At 28.6% G+C, this 20,594-nt stretch overlaps 1 protein-coding gene across 1 annotated transcript in view; it reads right to left on the reverse strand.

Annotated features, from left to right (window-relative positions):
• Positions 1 to 20,594, reverse strand: part of nrm (neuromusculin) — an 84,772-nt gene that overhangs the window by 61,542 nt on the left and 2,636 nt on the right. The window contains exons 2-3 of the mRNA XM_018537573.1: positions 9,364 to 9,550; positions 2,255 to 2,409 (exon numbers count right to left, since the gene is read on the reverse strand). Of these exons, the coding sequence (XP_018393075.1) occupies positions 2,255 to 2,409; positions 9,364 to 9,550 (342 nt within the window). The remainder of the gene's footprint in view (positions 1 to 2,254; positions 2,410 to 9,363; positions 9,551 to 20,594) is intronic.

Here is a 20,594-nt window from a genome sequence, read left to right on the forward strand (position 1 = left end):
CACAATTAAGTAATTTTGTGCTGAACATAATAGAAACTGTACTCTTTTGCGATTCTATAATGTAGCTTGACAGAGAAGAAGAAGCTTTAATAAAATATCTGATTTTTTCTTACATTAATAAATTAAGATTTTTACACTTAAATTAATAGTAGTGTATATTATTTATAAGTAAAACCTTTTTCATCTTGTACTACTGATATATTTGTTGTAATTCAACGTGAATGTAGGTACAAAAGGTAATTTAATAAAAACGCATTAATTACAAATATAACATTTTTTTATTTATAATTAATACGTTTTTATTTTATTATATTTTTTAATTTTTAAAAGTCATATTTGTTTATGTTTTTTCAAATTAATATCTAGATATTAATAAAATTCCACAGAAAATTTAATTGATATTCATTTTTTAGTAGATTAAATTGCAAAAAATTATACCTATTATATGGACAATAGAATATGCGTATTATATGTACATAAAGTTTTTGATGTTTCGTAATTGCGCATTTCTCGGGATCTCTCCTTAATTTGCAAGAAGTCTAGATAAATTTAATATCAGATAAGTTAGCGCGAGTAAACCACGACATCGCAGTGATGAAGCATTAACCTAATTAAATAACATCGTATGGCAATGAAGCTATTTAGCAAGTCGTTAAACGTCGTCGTAATGCGTTTATGAGATTAACCTAAACATTAAATCAAGAATTATCAAATAACTCCATTTATCCAGAGTACGTGAGGTATCGCTCCAGTGGGAGCCTAACTTGAGCTCAACTTGTCGATATTAACTCTTCGGAAAGTTAGGAGTCATCCGGTATAACTCGAACTATCGATGTATAATTTGACATGGGTTTAACCCAGATCATTATCCGTGGTTATCTAGCTTCCGCGAAAATGAAGTACTCGATGCATAGTGAAATGCACACATTTCCGCTCTCAATTCCATATGTTTCAATTGACTTAGTAAAGTCGTAGAAAAGCTTTTATTTAAGTTAAATTCAAACTAGGAGGGAGTGGCTGAAAGAAAGTTAAATCATAATATATAATAAGTAATAATATAATAGATAAGTAGATTCAAAGTATAAAATTGCCATCGATTATACTGAGCATTTTATTTGTTTTTTATTATTTTTAATCAAATTATACGTTCAGAATAAGAACATTATTAAATATTTAAATGACAGATAATCTACATTGAGAGAAAAGCGTTTGGTATCTGTAACTTATAAATGATAAGACAATTATGGTTATAATTATTTTATCATGCAATTATAGCTACAAATACCGAATTTTTCTCTCAATGTAGATAGTGCTGAAATATTTTTTTGTAATTCTGTCTACTTGTCTGTCTGATATACTGCTGTATAATACGAAAAAGAAAAATACGAATTGTATGATCTACAAATGTCTTACGTTTGATCGTAAAATGTAAATAAGACCTCTATTTTTGAGAGGTGTTTCAGAAGAAAACACATCGTTATTTGCCAATCTGGTAAAAGGACAAATGAGTTGTCTATCGTTCGGACATATCGTGCAAAATTGAAATATTGGCAAGAACGACACATGTAACGGTTAGTTTTGAAATAAATATTACTTGATATATGGAATGTGAGTTCTACGATATGTTTCGATTTGTGCATACAATTTACACCCTTCGAAATGTAGTATGGACATCATAAATATATTTCCATTATACGAAACGCCAGAGATAAATACATTATGCTGTGGGTAATTTCGAGAAATACTCAATACATTAAATTTGTTCGATAATAACGCAATAAAAAACAAATATATGTCACAAATAGTACACAGATTTCCGTATGCATCGTATGAATGATGAAACGTCTAACTTTGTGTCCCGTATTGCCTTTTCAATAATGTAGGCTACTTGCGACCACATTTTTGACGTATGAACGTAATATACACTGGAGAGATTGCATAACAAACAGAAGTCGTATGGCTAAAAATATGGCATGCAATTTATGGCAGGAAGTTATGTGAAAAGTTTTAAAATAGTTTCCGTAAATCTCTCAGTACCGCTCTATAAAATATCCAAAATATCTTTATATACTTCGTACAAGATATAGAAATTATTCGAAGCATTTCCTATTTGTGTTTTTGAGAATATAGAATTTTAGATTACTCTTTCTCTCTCTCTCTCTCTCTCTCTCCCTTATTGACCTCCAGTTTAATATGAATTTAATCTTACTCCGGTAATGCTGCATAATGTAATGCATAATGTAATGCAACGCACCTGTGACGTTAAGAACAACATGCTGTACGTTGTTGCATTCTCGGTTGACTGCCATATATGTAGCCTCGCATCTGTACAGACCCTCGTTGTTCAGTTGAACTTCGGTTATCTTCAAATATGATTTCGATGAATTCGATGAATACTCTATGTCCGCCCTAAAACATTTAAAACGTAAAACATTCATATATTGTTTAATTGATTTAAAATTATAACAAAAATATTTAATTTAAGGTAATATTCTATTTCCGCATTAAAATATTCAAAACGTATAAGCCATTCAATGACATAAATCATTCACATTAGAAAAGTGTGCATTAATTGTAATTCTAATTAAAAATTAATAAAAATCAGAATTTTGGGAGATTGAATCTATTATAATTTTAGTTGAAGCAAGATAACCAGAATTTCGATTGACGTGATCAGAATTTTTTGATTTATTTCATTTATTTTTAATCAGACATTTTTTTAATGTGTTATTAGAAAATAAACGTGGAATTATAATTAAAAAGATAATATAACTTTCTAAATTAATTTTAATTGTTCGAAATTTTGATATGTTTAATTTAATACATGATGTATCCGAAAAAATTGTTAGTACTGAAATTATAATGAGACGATAACAATGAAGGAATACTTTATTTAGTGAATTTTTGTAAGCATTTTATGCGGCAACAATAATGATAAATGTATTTCCTTTAGAATATAATATAAATTTTGCTTGCCACATATTATGATAACTTTATCTTTGTACAATCGATGTCATTCACAATTATAACGTGCTGTTTTCATTAATCGAATACATTGATTGTTTATGAACTTTATAATGACGATCGCAGGATATTATACCGTTATGTGGTTCATGCCAACGCAAGTATAATGACCTCACGTAATGTCAATCTCAAATTGCGATTAACACTGGGTAATGAATCGGACAATCAATGAAATTAATCTACTTGTTATCCCGCCTGAGTAGTACAATTCATTTACGACGATAAGGTAGTGGTATTATCGTCATATATCTTGCTAGTCGATTATATGTGTGATTCGAATCGTTTTCTATTTCTACATATTATATACATTCAATATAGATAAGCATAGTTTCTAAATTTGAAATCTTATTCTAAAGAGTGAAAAATCTCGCTCTTAAAGATTGGAAATTCTACCATTTTTTTTACAATGAAAAAAAGTTTACTATATTTTAATAAATATTTATTAAGATATAGTAAACTATAATATATTAAATTATATTAATTATATTAAAGGACTGCATACGTAGTATATAAATTCACACGAAATTATATAAGCACTAAGATTTAACTAAACCGTTAAAAGCATTGTTTCGTATTGGTTGTGTTTCTCATTTAGAATAAAATTCCAAAAAGTTTAGAGAATGCATTTCAGAAATGACTAATAGACTCAAATGATTTTTCATATGATCTTTTGAATATGCATTAGTAATTTATAATGATAAATTGCACATGTTTTTGTGTAGTAATCACGAAAATCCCGAAAGCTCATAATTACATTTGATCATGATGCAAATGCGTCCTTTATAAACAATTAACGTACGATGGGTAAAGTGTGAAGCAACAAGACGTTAACCGAAGGTTTCGCCATTTATATCCGTTAATGGCAAGCAGACGCACAGTCAATCTATATAGGTCACGCTCGATATTCTGTCAATAGATGTTGAGTGTGTTCATGGACACATAAGTCCAGAAGGCGGTACACATCTCTCTCGAACACACCGATAACTCGATATAATTTACATTCCCATCAAATTGATTACTTGTTATCTAAAAATGAATGAAGGAGAAAACACTAAAAAATGCACATTGCAAAAGAAAACGAGAGAAATTATTCCAACCATTTTTCTTTTTCTCTTTCTCTACAAAATTGTAATGTTAATTATGCGATTATGCAGTTTGTTTAATATTGATATAAATATAATATTTTTACACGTGTTTAATTAAAAGATTGATACATACTCAATATTCAATAAATATAATACTACCGTTTAAAAGTTTCATCATTTTTATTTATAGAAATCTTATATAAATAAAATATGAATACAATTTGCATACTTTTTAAATTCATTATTATATATTTTTACTAAAATAAAGAAAAAAGAACTTACTTTTTCTCAAATTTTTTCATTTCTTCAAACTTAATTTCCTTGGATTTATAGATAACAGAATTAATGCTTTTGGCAGTCTGTGTCGATATATCTTTTAAGTGTCTTAATTAAAGACACGTCTGTTTTAATCTAGCGCTTAATTTCTGTGAAAATATATTATTTCCATTTTCTTATTATTAGTCGTTATGATATTCAAATGTTTATCGATTACTCATAGTAGGTACAAAATTTGAAACCGACATTTCTTTTGTGTGTGTGTAACACCGATATAATTCATCTAATTTAAATTAATTTATTATTTCCGTTTCAAATTATTTGTCACCAATTTATAATTTTATTGAATATTTCCGTGACCGGAAATAAGACATCCTATCATCATAATTTTCTATTCTATAAATAAGTAGAATTGAGTTAGCAAACATATAAGACTGAAAATATGTTGAAATTTTGAGCGGTAGTGTAGCTATTGTTTCTATGCTATGTACATATGTATGTTCATACAATCACACAATGTTTCCAGATCCGCTTTTATTAACCAGATTAAATATTGGTACGAACAATTTTCAACCAAAACGTCTGTGTTGCTTTTATTCTCGGTTTTCCCAATTAAACGTATAGCATGTGACGAATCATTGTTTTTGCAGACAGCAAATTCTGCTTTTGGATGAAACGCAGGTGATCGCGGTAAACCGACATTTCGACGTGTTGTTTGATCGACGAACCGTTTACAGCGTCATTAGCGCATTGTTGGTACGACAATGTGCCACACCGCTAATCAACGACATCATGCTGCATGAAACTATGTATCTTTTACATTCTCATGTAATTAGATGATTAATGCTAGATACTACAATAAGCATGCATCTACAGGATATATTATCTACTTTTGTGTCAGTAAATTTAGTCTAATTTTTTAAATTGCTATTTCTTTTATATTTTTATTAAAATATCAAAATATAAAATAATTTTAGTACTCGAAATAATTTCGCGCCGACGTATTTAATTGAATGTACTGTTTTCAGAACGTTAAGCAATATTGCCAAGAAAACTCTTTGTGACATCCTAAAGTAATAAAATAATATACATGTACGATAGCAATACACACAACATTATTTTACATTTTTAAGTTCTAAATCCGGATTCCTCCTTCCCCCCAACTAATTTAGATGATAGTACGCTGCATTATAAAATCCTAGAAATAGAGACAATAGCATTAGTATAATATTATAATAAATTGTAGTGTTCCTTTATGTCTTATTTTTATATATTGCATGGCATTAGTATAGTGTATTGTACCTTTATATTAAAAATGTATTATTTTCTTCAATGGGGTATGCCAACCATATTTTCACATTTGATTTTATCTTAAATTCAAATATATATTATAAAATATCAGATTATATTATAAAATATCAGAAAGACATGTTCTACATTTTGACTAACAAAATGTATTTCGTACTACAATTATAGAAAATTTTTGCGCATAATATTCGCATATAAATCGGCGTGTTTTTCACATAAACGTGACATATGCATTGTATATTATTCACGATGTAATGATTGAATATTGCTCTGCTATCTACTAGACGTGCGAATAACAAGATTTAATTCGTGATGGAAAATATTAGGGAAAACAAATTTCGTGAAAAATGAATGTTCCACTTTAATAAACAGATATTATTAAAAAATAATATCTACTATTATTAAAAAATAATATCTACTCTATACTGTTTAACAGTAATAATTATTGAACTTTAATTCAATATCGATTTATCGTTAATAGTTACAAGCTGATACGTATTTATAGAAACCTTATATAGAAAAAAATATTACAGTTGCCACAACTGAAAATAATGATAATTTTCGCTACATTTTAGTTGTATCGATACATTTAGTTGTGATAACCATAAGCTGGACATGTCTTAACAGCCATAATTGTTGATGTATATGGCGTTTTACGGTTATCACAATCGTGCTATAGTTCTTATAACTAAAAAAATAGATTAATGGGGGATTATTGGTCATGACAATCACAGCCGATTTTTCCGTTTGCCGAATAATTACATTTGGTTTTATATAATGAAAAATAAACGTGGAAAATGTTTATAATTCTACATCATAATTCCTTTAATGCATATACATATAACGCTTACAGTTTATTTAATCGTAGAAGATAACACTTTAATCAAGTATTATCCAATTACGTAAAATGCACTTCGCTGTGAATCCAACATCGCGTTTGACAACTATGCTTGTAATATTTCACTATAATCCCGAGATCTCGGGAATATATTGTAACAGGAATTTAGTGTTTGTCAAAGGACATCATTTTTATAGAAGATTTCTGCCGCAAAGTATATGCCAAAGTAATGGGAAATAGGAATAAGCCTTTTACATAAAATTACATATAGAAAATTCTGTACATTGAAGCTAGTTCAAATATAATGCTATAGAATAAAAAAATCGATCCGATATTACAATAAAAAATTTATATGTATTATTAAAGTGAAATAAACAAAAATCTGTTTATTTAAAATAAAAATATTTTTATGTAAATACTCTTATAAAATATTTTATATATTTCATGTAATTCTTCAAATAAAAAATACCACATTTTAAAAAGCTATATTAAAGAATTTATAAATGGATTTCCAAGGATTGCTTTTTATATATATGAATATATGTATAGATGTACATCAATTGTGCTTATTTTTTATTATATCATCGTCGGATCTTGTTATTTTTCGACAGATACTGCAAGAGAATATGTAATATTGAACAAAAAATGTAAAATGCATATTGTAAATGGAACATTTTCTCGTTAAATTTTTTTTCAAGCAATACAACAAAGCTGACAACAGTCACATACATATGTATCTCTGCTTACTCTGTGTAGCAAAACATAACTCATAAAAATATTATGCTGCTAATGCTTTTGTTTCAATAAAATATACTGAGTTCACGCGTATGAAATCCATCTCATATCGTTGCTGTATAACTTAATAAGTAAATACATAAGACGAAGAAGAAAAATGATAAGTGACTATTAAAGCGCGTTAATGAAATTAAATAAGTATTACTTTATTAATCTGTGATGTGCCTTTTTAGTGATACCAAGCATGTTAATTTATGGTTTATTTGATATTACATGTATGGGAATTATTTTAACGCATGATTAAATGTCCTATAATTTATACATCCTTTTCAGCTATTTTTGCAAATCAATTAGCAGTGATAATTTTTTTACATTACAACGAAATAAAATCTATTGAGTAAGTTTAATTAAATTTTTATCTAATTCGAAAAAGAAATAGAATTATTTTATTTAATTATATATTATTTTATTTAACTATATTAAAATTATTTTATTTAATTTTTAACAAAAATATTAATTAGTCTGAAAAGTTAAAAATATAAATGTATACAAATTTTTAATCGCTATTCAATAAAGTATGTCGCTTTTGATATAGAAAATTTAGAAAATTAATTATTTGACTATAGAAAATTAATTATTTGAAGATATTGATGAGTTCATGTTAATTAATGTAAATTTATACGTAGAGAGAAACACGGTTATCGGATCAAATCTCTAAGGAACACTTCGGATTCGAGTTCGTACGTCTAATTGCAACGTGCAACAGTGCAACTAAGCAATACCGATCGAGGCAAATAACTACATTAGAGGGGCAAATCACAATCGAAAGATGTGGCTAATTGATTGATGGAGGTAATGAGGTTGTTTCATTTGAAGCTAAATATTCCAATTTTTTATAATCAAATAATATTAAATCCTTTTAGAGCTCGATATAGACCATTTATTTATTTAATTTGCATTGCAAAAAGATGAGCGAAATTTATTAAAAATAACTTTTAATTATTACACTTTTTGTAATACCGTGTAGTATTTTCTTTAACATTACATAGCATAAATACATAGAATAATGTACTATAGAAGGTTCTATACTCAACAAGATTTATTTTATATTCATTAATTCATTAATTAATCCATTTGCTAACTGGTTTGTTATAATATTTAATTGTTACTGTCCATATCCATATTTGTGTAATTAAAAGAGTACCAGTACGTGTTAATGGTTTTGTATGCAAATAATACATGTAAATTGTAAACTGTATTAAATCAACTATAGAAATAATGGCAAGCTGGATATTATTAAAACAATCAGAAATACTTTGATAATTACCAATCGGAAGTTTCATGCTAAATATTCACGTGTGCATATTCACATGCACATATTTAACGCATTTGATGTATTTGAAGGTATATGGTCTATAAATATAGACCGCGAACCACAAAACGCCATTACTAGGTGACCCGGGAATGAGCATAATCGTGATAGTTACGATTTGTGGAATCGGCAAATTATCAATACCGAAAATGACTCAAGAAATTATCTATTATACTTGCATTTCAGTTGTATAATATATTTTATATCCAGCATTTTTAATGTCATATACAGAAAATATATTTAGAAAGTCTAAGAATATTAATAAAAATAATAATAAAATCATTTTTATTAATATGTTCATTAATATTCTTTTGTCCAAATTAGAAACTTGAAATGTTTGTAAAATAGGAATATAAAATTACATTTCAAGTAAATATTAATATAATAAGAAATTATATGATTTTTTAAAAATATATGTAAAAATATAGAAATATAACAAATATATTTGTTTAATGAAGAAATTGTTTAATATAATAATATTTTAAAAATATAAAAAGACGAATTTTAGTTGTTTTTGCTACCGCAAAAAATTATAGTTATTATCGCGAGTTTTAGTAAGTTAATATTACGGATTCAATTAGCGCCACTAAATATATTGAGGAATAATGAATTTAGCTTAGTTTCTAAAAACCAAAATACAAGGGAGAGGCAGCCTAATTAAGTCAAGGCACGAGCTGAACCTACTAGCATTATGCATTCAAGTCTCAATATAATACTTTAATTACCTAGCAGCAATGTCGTTATTGCCGCGTATAATCCCGGCGTCCTCACTGAAAATGAAAATCCTCGTGGATCCGTGGTACCACTTGATGCTGTGCAGACCTTCACACTGCGGTGATTTCAGAACGCAGGGCAGTGAAATCTCTGTTCCGAGCTCAGCAAGCTTCACGGTTCTCAACCACGGCTCGCTCCCTGAAACAAACATTCGTGATAATTTATGTGCAATTGAGTTTATAATTGAGATTCTAAATATCGATTACGCTCGACAAAATGTAATCAGCAAGTAAATTGTTTCATTGCGCGATATCTGATATATACGATGCTATAGAGAACTTATTTCGTACACCATGTGTACAGTAAATATGAAGCTTTTATGTTCAATGAGAAACAATAATTATAAGTTATTATAGCAACATTTCGTATTATTACATATTCGCGATTTATGCATTTTATATCTAAAATATTCTGTTGTGAGGAGTTTTGTCGAAAGAGAGATTACGTGCTTAATTGATATGATGAGAACCGAAACCGCAGTACGAAATAAATTGGCGCAGTGATTTGCTTCGAAAAAAAGGTTCTGAAACCGTATTGTGAATATTCATTGGCATAAGTAAATTTGTATATTGTTATATTTCTATAAAATTTTTTAAATATTTCAGTTGAAAAAATTTTTTTTAGCAGATTAACTTTTTTAATATTTACTTATCGCTTAAATTTAAGAGAAATGATTTGTATTTCAATTCAAGTGAAGAATAATGGAGATCCATCGTAGAAAATTGCTTTACGATGCCTTTCCACGTTTCTCGTACGTGTGAGAAGTTTATTTCTTGGACATTACTGGATGACTCTTCATTCACTCTTCGCTTCGAAGAGTTTCTTCGAAGAGAAAAATCCATCTCACCGTTCTGCACTTTGTGCAGAGGTCATAAAGAATGGGGGTTGCTTCTCTTTTTCGCGAAATTTATCCCTAACGTTCCGCTCGAGACTTTTGCAAGCGGTCGCGATTAACATTGTCGAGATACTGAATTGAGTTTTAAAAGCATTGCAAAGAAAAAGAAAAAGAAATTCTACATTAGTGATATTACATACTCTTCGCAATCATAGACTCTTTTACTAACCTTTTATGATGTGAAAAAGTAATTATGGTGAGATGAAAGAAAAATAAGCCATTCTTTACCTCTTGAAAAAGTTGATTGCACGAGTAAACCATCGCTTATTATAAGATAACGTTTAGTATTGCGTTTCGAGATTTCGTAATAATATTTGTTATTTACGCTTTCATTAATTAAAACTATTTGTATAAACTTAACGCAGAAAATCCGAAAGTAATAAAAAAAGTATGAAACATATGTTTATAATAGCTTTTTGTACCAATTGCTATCACTTGCGAGATTGAGAGAACATAGGTATGACGCATGAACATTCAGAACATTCAGAATACAGAAGGATTACGATTTATGGGCTTTGCATGAATATCTACAAACAGTGATTTATTTGCCGAATATGGATGTCCATCACTGATGATTGAATTTCTATAGCTTTAGTGTAGTTTAAGTGATTTTGGTTTTATATGTTTAGATATGCCACAAGATTTATCGAAAAATCAATTTGGAAATTTGCGCTAGATTAATCCAATGTGCGTCTACGGCGCATAGATTTTGTCATTATCTCTGCAATTCGAAACGTTTTGCATCAGCATTCGTGACGAGCCGTACAAATTTATGAATATAACATGAAAATTAATTATATACGTACAATTGTCATTACAAAATATTAAGTCAGAAAAATTTAGTAATTTATATAAGAAAGAGAATGTCCTCTATTCTTTTAATAATATTTAAATATTTTACTCTACTGCAAATTGAGTGTCATTTTTATACAAATAATTTCTTTCAAATTTAAGTTGTAACTGAACATTAAAGAGTTAATTTACTAAAAAGAAATATTTTACCTTTCTACTGAAATATATTTTTTAATTTTCATAGAAGTACAACAATATATTTATATGTTCAACAAACACTGTGAAAAGATAACTTGAAGTATTACGGTAGAAACACTGTTTGCGTTTGTAAGCATCCGTTGCATTTAACGCCGCTAATTAGTAGCACTCGCAGTTAAATTTTGCTACGTATGCATAAAGTTTTTATGAGCGCACAGAAACGGGCTGTAACAATGATAATTATTGCACTTGGTGGTACTTATAGCTCCCGTCGGTTGAAACTTCTTGTATGACGGAGGAGACCTTGCAAGTACGACAGTACAAAATACTATGTGTGCACTTGGTTATTTTCCGAGCTCGTTAATAACAATTCGACAACTGTATAATTGCTAAACCAACGTTGATAATAGATTTCAATTTCTTAATTGATATAATAAATATTTTTTTAAATTAAAAATTAATCAAATAAAATAAAATAAAAATCTTGCAGACATTTTTTTTTGTAGCTTTGTTAGAGAGAGGAAAAATGATAAAAATTATATGGAATAGAGTTATATTGATACGTCAAATTAGATAACTGAAAGATAACATTTCTCTTCCGAATTAATTTTGAGATGTAGTAAATAAAATTTGAAAAGTTTGCTTTGATACTTTGTTCTATTTTTCTACCGAAAATGTCATATTTTTAATAAGAATGCAGATTTTTAAAGAAATTTCGTTTTCGCAATACGATATTTTAGGAATGTGCTATTTATTTTTCTTCTGTATATTAAGAGAGATAAACAGTTAACTGTATCAGACTGTACATAGCATTGATTATCGTAACGTCTTAACGCTTCAGCAATCACGATTAACAGCGTTAATGCTCCATGATTGCCGCCACTATTCAAAATCACTCGATTGGAATTGGTATTGTATCTCGACGTTTAGTTATCGTATGTGTAATTATGATTACATGTCAAATATATTACATGTCAAAAATGCTACAAAGTTCGCGACTGTTTTTTATAATCTTTCTGTAAAAATAACGACCAAAATACGCGCGTTTATCATTGAAGTTTTACTCGACATATGTGGGTAGGAAGCGTGATCGGCGCGTTTACAGTTAAAGGCCATGAAATTAGTAACACTTCGAGATGTCAACGTGACTCCAGAGACATTAAAATGTAAAGTAAGCACTATGCTTTGGAACGAGCACCGTTGCGGAAGAGCACGTGCAGATAACGACGTTCTATCGCGGAGGTAGAAAAAGTTATCGACCTCGGATGCTCCGACGCGTGCTTAACCCATTTCGAAATTATACAAATTGCAGCCTGCATTAGCATGAAGCCGGGTTTGAGAGACAGAATAGGCCGAACGAGAATTAACAGAGGCGGAGATTTAACACTGAGATGAAAAAAACGATGCGTGTATAAATATCGGAAATCGGGAAATTATGACGAGCAGAACTATATAAGTCGTTGCGTCTAACGTATTGTGTCTAAATAAAATGACCGAAACATAGATTTTGTGAAATTTCTGATATCAAAACGCAATAATTCTTTTAAATCGCTGCCACTTCTAATTAGATTATGTCCAACAATATTTCGAATTTCACAATAACGCTGAAAGAAAAATTTTTGTTTCTTGTAACTATAAATTTAAGACAACAAAAAACAAATGAAGGGCTAAGAGCCAGTTGTGTATAACAAAGAAAACTTTAATTCAAAATAATAAAAATATTACAACAAACGTTTCGACGCCGATCGGGTCATTATCAATGTTACAGTAAATTATAATTATTGTATAAAACTATTTGAAATCTATAAAATAATAGCTGTAATATCATACTTTTATTGATAAAACTATATGTATGTAGTTATTTATGGGGCGACTACGCAGTATATAAAATTCACACAATTATATTAAGCACTGTGATCCAGCTTTGACCGTAAAATGGCTTTCTTCTTCTAGTTTATTATTGTTTATTAATTATACGGTCCTAAAAAGTTTCTAGTATATGTAGTTATTATTACTAATACCAAACATTTTTCTCTCAGAGTAAGTATTTTATCAAGAAAGAAAAAGAAAAGATCTATTTTATTTGATGACAAATTGTGAATACTATCTCACATGATCTCACATCGTGTTAGGTACAATATTTTCCCTATGAATTGTTTCTCTCCCGCATCCCGCATTCTATGTCAGTTTCCTGCAGAATCCTTTACAACATATCCGTATTACTTTGAAATGCGTGAAACGTGATGTACTAACAGATATGTCAAATAACGGTAGTAAATAAAGACAGTGAGTGATAGTTGTACGATACGTAATACTAAATTATCATAAGTGAATATCTATTAAATTTTGGAAATCTATAAATACATTTTAGCTAGAGATTTTGAAATCTATAAAAGTATTATAATTTAATAAAAGTAATATAAATTAACACTAAATTATCGTATCGAGTTTATAAAATTTCCCACATGTCTAATAATTTTTTATATTAATGTTAATAATAATCCCAAACATTCCGAAAATTATTAAAAAGTAGACTATAATTAAATTAACGCTTTAGTTTATAACTGTATAACTTTATTTTCAATTAACGATATATCATAACGGCGAATAGTTTTAATAAGAATTTATTAAATTTCTAAATTATTCATACAGTTCAGTATTTCCAAACTATGTCACTGTTGGATAATAATTGTGACGAATTATAATTTTCTGAGGTTATAGATTCTGAGGTTACACATTTACAATTTTATTTTATTACTTTCGAGATCGTAAGTATAGTTGCGTGAATTTTGAAAAATTATTCTGCAGGAAAAATAACAAAAATGCTTACAATGCTTAGAATGGGCAAAATTGTACGTTTATCTAGCTTGTTGTGGAAGTCCTATATAAACATACGTATAAGCATACCATAGCACTTGACGTACGAACTGCTATTGTAATAGTTCGGAGGATTACTGGGATTAATTCAGAAAGCCTTCTAGGATTCTGTAAGTTAAAAGGGTAACATGAAAGTTCTAATTTGAAATGTGATGGAGGTAAAAATCTTTCTTATGATATGCGCTTGAGCGAGAAATTCAGTCTGATAAAACTGTCATCACGAAAGTACTAATTCTGTTTTCTAATATTTCAAATATAATTAAATTTATTAATGTATTGATTTTGTATTCAACATTTTTTATAATATTGATTATTTATTTGTTTATTACTATCTAAATATTTGATTAGATTTAATACCTTTTTTATTATTGATTATTTCACGCATAGTCAAAGACATAACTTTAGAGTAACTTTATCTCTCGCGTGCATATGCAGACTTTTAATGTAATCCTTTTTTTCATAAAAAAAAAATAATGAGACGTCCTTTGATAGTGTCGCTGTAGGCTTTTGCCCCTTGTCTTTAATCATTGAACTTTTGTAAAGGCACATAAGAGTCTATTATTGCGTTATATTAAGTAGCCGTCACACATGCGTGTCCAATAGAAGTGCCGTCAGAAATTAAGTGGCTCCACATACTTTTGCAAAAAGAGTTTATTGGTGTCATAATGGAAATTAATAGTAAAATTACTGCACAAAGGAGTGACATTATGGTCTATTCTGGGATAAATTGGCTTGCACGCTTTGTGAAAGGTGGTGACATAAAAGCTTTATTAATATACATATACATTTCTGTATATATGGCGATGAGATAAAATTGGGAAACTCATGATAGAAACTCAAGAAAAAAAATCGAACGAAGATTTATATGCTATATATAATCAATTAACTTTTTTTTCAATATAAATTCCGAGACAGTTTCTAAATATTATACATACAACATTTTATGTTATTCATTTATAAAATTTTACGGCAAAATTTGCATTATTAGTATAATGATATTTTTGTAAGCGTTTAGCGTTTTCACGCGTGAATGACTAATATTAAATATTTTTGTTCTATTGGAAAAACGTTACGCTCGAAACTTTAAAAATAACAGTTACGAGATAAGTACGAGCCTGCGGCATTGAACGAAATTTGATGGAGCGTGAACATTCCGATTTGTTTCGCCATTATAATGCATTATGGTTTCAGAGTAGATTGATCCACTTGTGATGAAATTAACACATCCAATAATATGTAATAGAATTAAAATTTGCTGACGTAATCGATTTAATCGCATTTATGATCATAAAGCGAGGCAGCTATTAAATAGCATTTCACATTTATATGGACATTAATCTATGGTAGATAATGTGCAAGATAATTACAGATGCGTAATACGTTAAATTACATTAATAGCTACAAGCGTTAGTCTTTTTCAGAATTGGTTATTAAATATGATATAAAATTGGTTATTAATATGAAATGCTAAAATACCTCTTTACAATAATATAATTTAACTCCAATATTTTTTATTAGTTATATATGTATATATGTATATATATATATAAAACTCTATATTTTATTTTTATATATATTTTAGCTCCCTCTTTCCTTCTTCCTCTTTTCTTTTACATTTTCTGTATCGAATAAAAATTATATAAATTTATATATATAAAGCATGTTTTGCATTATAATTTTGATGGAAGTTAGTGCGGTGTACTAATGTAAATTATTCCGTAACTGTGCCTTTTTAGTGTTGGTGATGACGTGACGAGAGTTGTTCAAGAAATGCGGAAGTATACGCGGAAACATTTAGAAGTTCCTGTTTATCGCGCGTTATAATTGAGATCACTTAACAAAGTGTCATAATTGTAGTTTGACTGAATAACCTATTTTTCTGTCGTCTGTTTGCCTCAAGCAGGAGATACTCTAGCTATTTTTACATACTATAAAGTGAAATAAACGTCTTATGTCAATTATTATATTTTTAGCAATCGTTTACGTGTATTCTCAGTTATTTGTAAATGTAAACTATAATATAAAACTATAGCACAAAATAGCTATATTTTTAAGTCATATTTTTACATGTCATGTTTTTGTTCAATTTTTGAGTTGTGATTTAGATTTCTATAACACATTTCTCGCGTTGTTTTTTTTTTTTTCTAAAAGCTTTTACTACATTGTTTTTCATATCCTTGCAGAATTTATTGTTCCCAAAAGACCACCATGTGTTACGAGAAGTTGTACTAAGTTCGATTATCGATTTGTGCGAGGACATCAATTCTCCGCCATTTTAAAAGTAAAGGCTTAACGCATACCAGCCCACGTGTCTCAAACAATAGCACGTACGGTATACATATACGCGCAAACCGAAAGTCCCTTAAGCTTAGACTTAAGCTCGAACGGAAAATCCGGTTTTCAGAGACCCGATCAGTGGCTTAGACAGTGTCCTTTTCTTTACTAGAACGAGTTAGTTATGACAAAAGAGATAAGTCCTAAGATGTCTTTCAAAAATAATTCCCAAATACATATACCTTAATTTTATGTAAAATGATCGTCCTAAGACAGCTAGAATACACAAAGAAAACTATTTTTAAAATAACATTTATGTAATTTTTAAATGTTTAATGACGTTTAGTATAGACAATACATGCTAAGAACGCGAATAAAAGTGTATGATAATGTTGAATGAAATGACAAGATAAATTTTGTACTAGCGGCAATAGTATACGGCATTTCTTTTTAAATGGACCGCACGTGAGGTGCCTTCTGTAAATATCGCCTGTGCAGAACATGACACAGCGATGAATTATAAATTCAATGACCCAGTTTTAAGTCGAGAATGTCAGTTTATTTTATGCTTAATTTGCATCCCTCATGGGTAGTACACCTTGCAATAAGAGCTGCGGCCCGTAGAGTATTCCCGCGTCTAGTGTTCTCTCTAATGATATTGCGATGTCCATATCAATCCTTTGAAGTCTTCTCACATAACGTGTTCAAACTATAAGTCGCAATGCCTTGAACCTCGATCGATTCCCTTGGTGTACATTGGTTGGTAAATTCGTAATTTTTTCCGTTGCAATTTTTATAAGATCAGTACAACTATTTCTGACTGGCTGAAAAATTGAAAAGTTTAAGAGAAATATGACAAATAAATAATCTTGGTGAAAATTTTCTTATTATAACGTCCATTTATAAAATCTTTCTTTACCAGATTATATTATACAATAATATTCTAGGATATGTAATATATTCTTCTGTATAAAGTCACATTTGACGTAATGTTGAAAGTGATTATCAAAAATTCTGTATAGTATTATATTTCAGTAGTATTTATTTATCTATGCCTAACCGCATAGAAGAATTACCGATTGTTATTATAATATTTCACTTGCATTCAATTGAATATTGGATATGAATAATTAAATTATTTTATCAAGATTGTGTGAAATATTCATATCAATTTATATTTAAACGTATTACAATTAGCGTTTTCAGATTTTACGAAATATTACGACCGTCAAAATGTTTTACTGGTGCAAATCGACATGTGTTTTCGGTGGCACGTGTACAACACAGTACATTCGCTCGAACACGCGATGCATCGTACTCATATTGATACGTATGCATCGTTATGCATTGATTTTGTATATATAACCGATAATACATAATACATGCGGCTATTAAATCAGTTCTATTTATCGCTCTTCGATCAATGAAACAATCGACGCATGGCGCATCACTTTTGAAAATAGCATTCATTAATGAATTAACACTATTCCTCGAACAGCAAAAAGAAATTCGTCGATTCCTTATTTAACTTGATGATAAGAACTTTATTTTACTTAGATTGGAAAAACTTGAGAATAATGGTCGAATAAGAGAACTCTTGCATTATTTAGGACTTTAAAATAAGACTTCTACATTTTTCTGGTTTCAAACAACGTCTTTGTTAATTTTTTTTTGTAAGAAATACATATTGCGTATTTTTAATAAAAGCGAGTTTTGTTCTATTTTTTTACTAACTATACGCATGTTGGAAAGTTTATATGAACATCGTTGTTAAAGAAAACCGACCGTTTTGTAAAACGTGCGCGTAAACAACCGGCTTGTAGTGCTGAAGTCGAAGAAAGTTTTGCTGGCAGAAAGTCTCAGGCCGTCTAATATATGCCCTTGGAATTAATTAAGATTTGAAGATAATCGGTATGTAGGACTTCGACTCTTAACTTGAGGAAGTTTACGAACATGGTTTGAAGAATTATTTTCGAAAGAAACTGTTGAAGCAGAAATGTAATTTCAAACTAATAAGACGAAGGATAGTAATGAATTTTCGTCAGAGAAAGAAATATGGCATTCTTGGTTTCAAACAAGAATAGCAGCTTTATTTTTAATTAATTTTGTTTGACAAATAAAAGACAATTATTCAAATTATTCTTTAAAAAATAATTTGGATAAAAATAAGCTGCATATAATGTTATTATTTTCTTATAATCTCCGTTTACAACTTCTAATTATGTGTATCTAATAATACATAATATACGTAACAATTATTTTGTTATTATTCAAAAAATAAGTTTTTTAAAAAAATTCTATAAAAACAATGAAATAAAATGTTTAATGGTAAACATTTCTAAATTATGTAAATTTAATTTTAACAAAAATTAAATTATTATAAATATAATATGTTTTATATATATATATATATATTTCCTAAATGTATAAATATGTTTAAAATGACTTACGTAGTATTACTTACATAGTATTATTTATATTGAAGTAGTCATTTAAGTTTATCCTTTTTTCTAATTAGCGCATCTTTACTCTAAGGCGGATTAAATCTTGTAGAGGAAAAGAGAAATCAAAGCTTAAAGAGACGTAAAATTAATGTTTCAAATATAGTTTTAACAATATTAAATCAACAAATTAGCTTTTTAACAATAAAATTATTAAAATTTCATTTTTAGAAATCAATGACTTAAAATCTATACGATATCAGATTCACATTGTTAAATCTATTGTGTCAAATTTAATTTGAGTCGTCGCTCCTGTACTCAATTATAGTTAATTTATACTAAAACTATGGTTATATTTGACACTATATAGTGTCAAATTGACACGATCTAATATCAAATTTAATTATTGATTTAGTATAAAATAATGATATATTTACAGTAGGAGCATAATAGGAACGACTCATGTTAAATTAAATTTGACACTATAGGTTTAATAGTACATTACTTTCTAATTATGAATGCAAAGTCAAAGAAAATTATATTAAAAGTCATATTTAATAAATTATAAGAGTGCATAATTTTCTCAAGAAAAAAACATTCCAGTCCAATAAAAATTGCTTAAATGTATGTTACGCAAATAATTGTTACTGTAATTTAATAACAAGTAATTTTGTTAATATAAAATTGACCTTTTCTACTTATTATTTTATTTTTTTCTTTTAAGAGCCATCTGCTCTAGTGGAAGTGCGTGAGTTGCATTTACATCCGAGTTTGAAGAATTTAGCTTCAAGATATATAGTGGTGACTTATGGAGATATCCCTGACGAGCATATCAGGCAGATATCTTAACGCCTTCGGGCTTGTGAGGCGGCGCCTCTCGAGTGTTATGACTTCCAACCATCTATGTCATGCGGCTTTCGCGTTCTCGTAGTCGAGCCATAAGCGAAGAACGACTTTACTCGAGTATGATCGGATTAACTTGTGATAGAATACAGGTTTTACAGTGTACCACGAATTTATACTACGAAAAAATGAATTGTTATAAGGAGGAACTGTTTGTAACTATATTATTTTATATATATTTAGATGAATAATAAAGGTATATGAGTTCTTTAATTCATTTTAATTGACAACAAATGTGAAGAGATATTTGTCAACGTACATGGATCTAAAGGTGAAGAAGAATAATTAATTTAAAAACAAGAGAACGCGGTAAATTCTTAGGTAAAATTTATTGTATACTTAAATTGTCATGAACTATTATGGGTATACATAGAATACACTATGTATACATAGACAGAACGGTTTTGTTGAAGATCTATAAATTTTACTAGATATACAGATCTAAAAATAATTTTGTTTGATTATTAAAATATTATAATTACGCAAGAATCTCAAGCATGATGAGCGATGCAGAAAACCATTTAAACATTCTAGCGATTAGTTTGAGCGTCCTATATAATTATTTTATTGAACAATAAAATTATTTTCAGATCTGGCTAAATTTTTTAATATATCATCAAATGTGCTATGTAATTATTTTGATGGTGCAACAAAATTACAATATTTTTAGATCTGGTTACATTTTTAGATATTTTAACAAAACCACTCTTTCCGTGTAGATGATCATTTTATTTTTAATTCTTTGCTAAAAGTCATTTGCATAGATAAAAAATATACGGATTATGTTAGATTATGACTACCA

The sequence above is a fragment of the Cyphomyrmex costatus genome, unplaced genomic scaffold (genome assembly GCF_001594065.2).
Source record: "Cyphomyrmex costatus isolate MS0001 unplaced genomic scaffold, Ccosl1.0 scaffold18, whole genome shotgun sequence".
Taxonomy (NCBI): domain Eukaryota; kingdom Metazoa; phylum Arthropoda; class Insecta; order Hymenoptera; family Formicidae; genus Cyphomyrmex; species Cyphomyrmex costatus.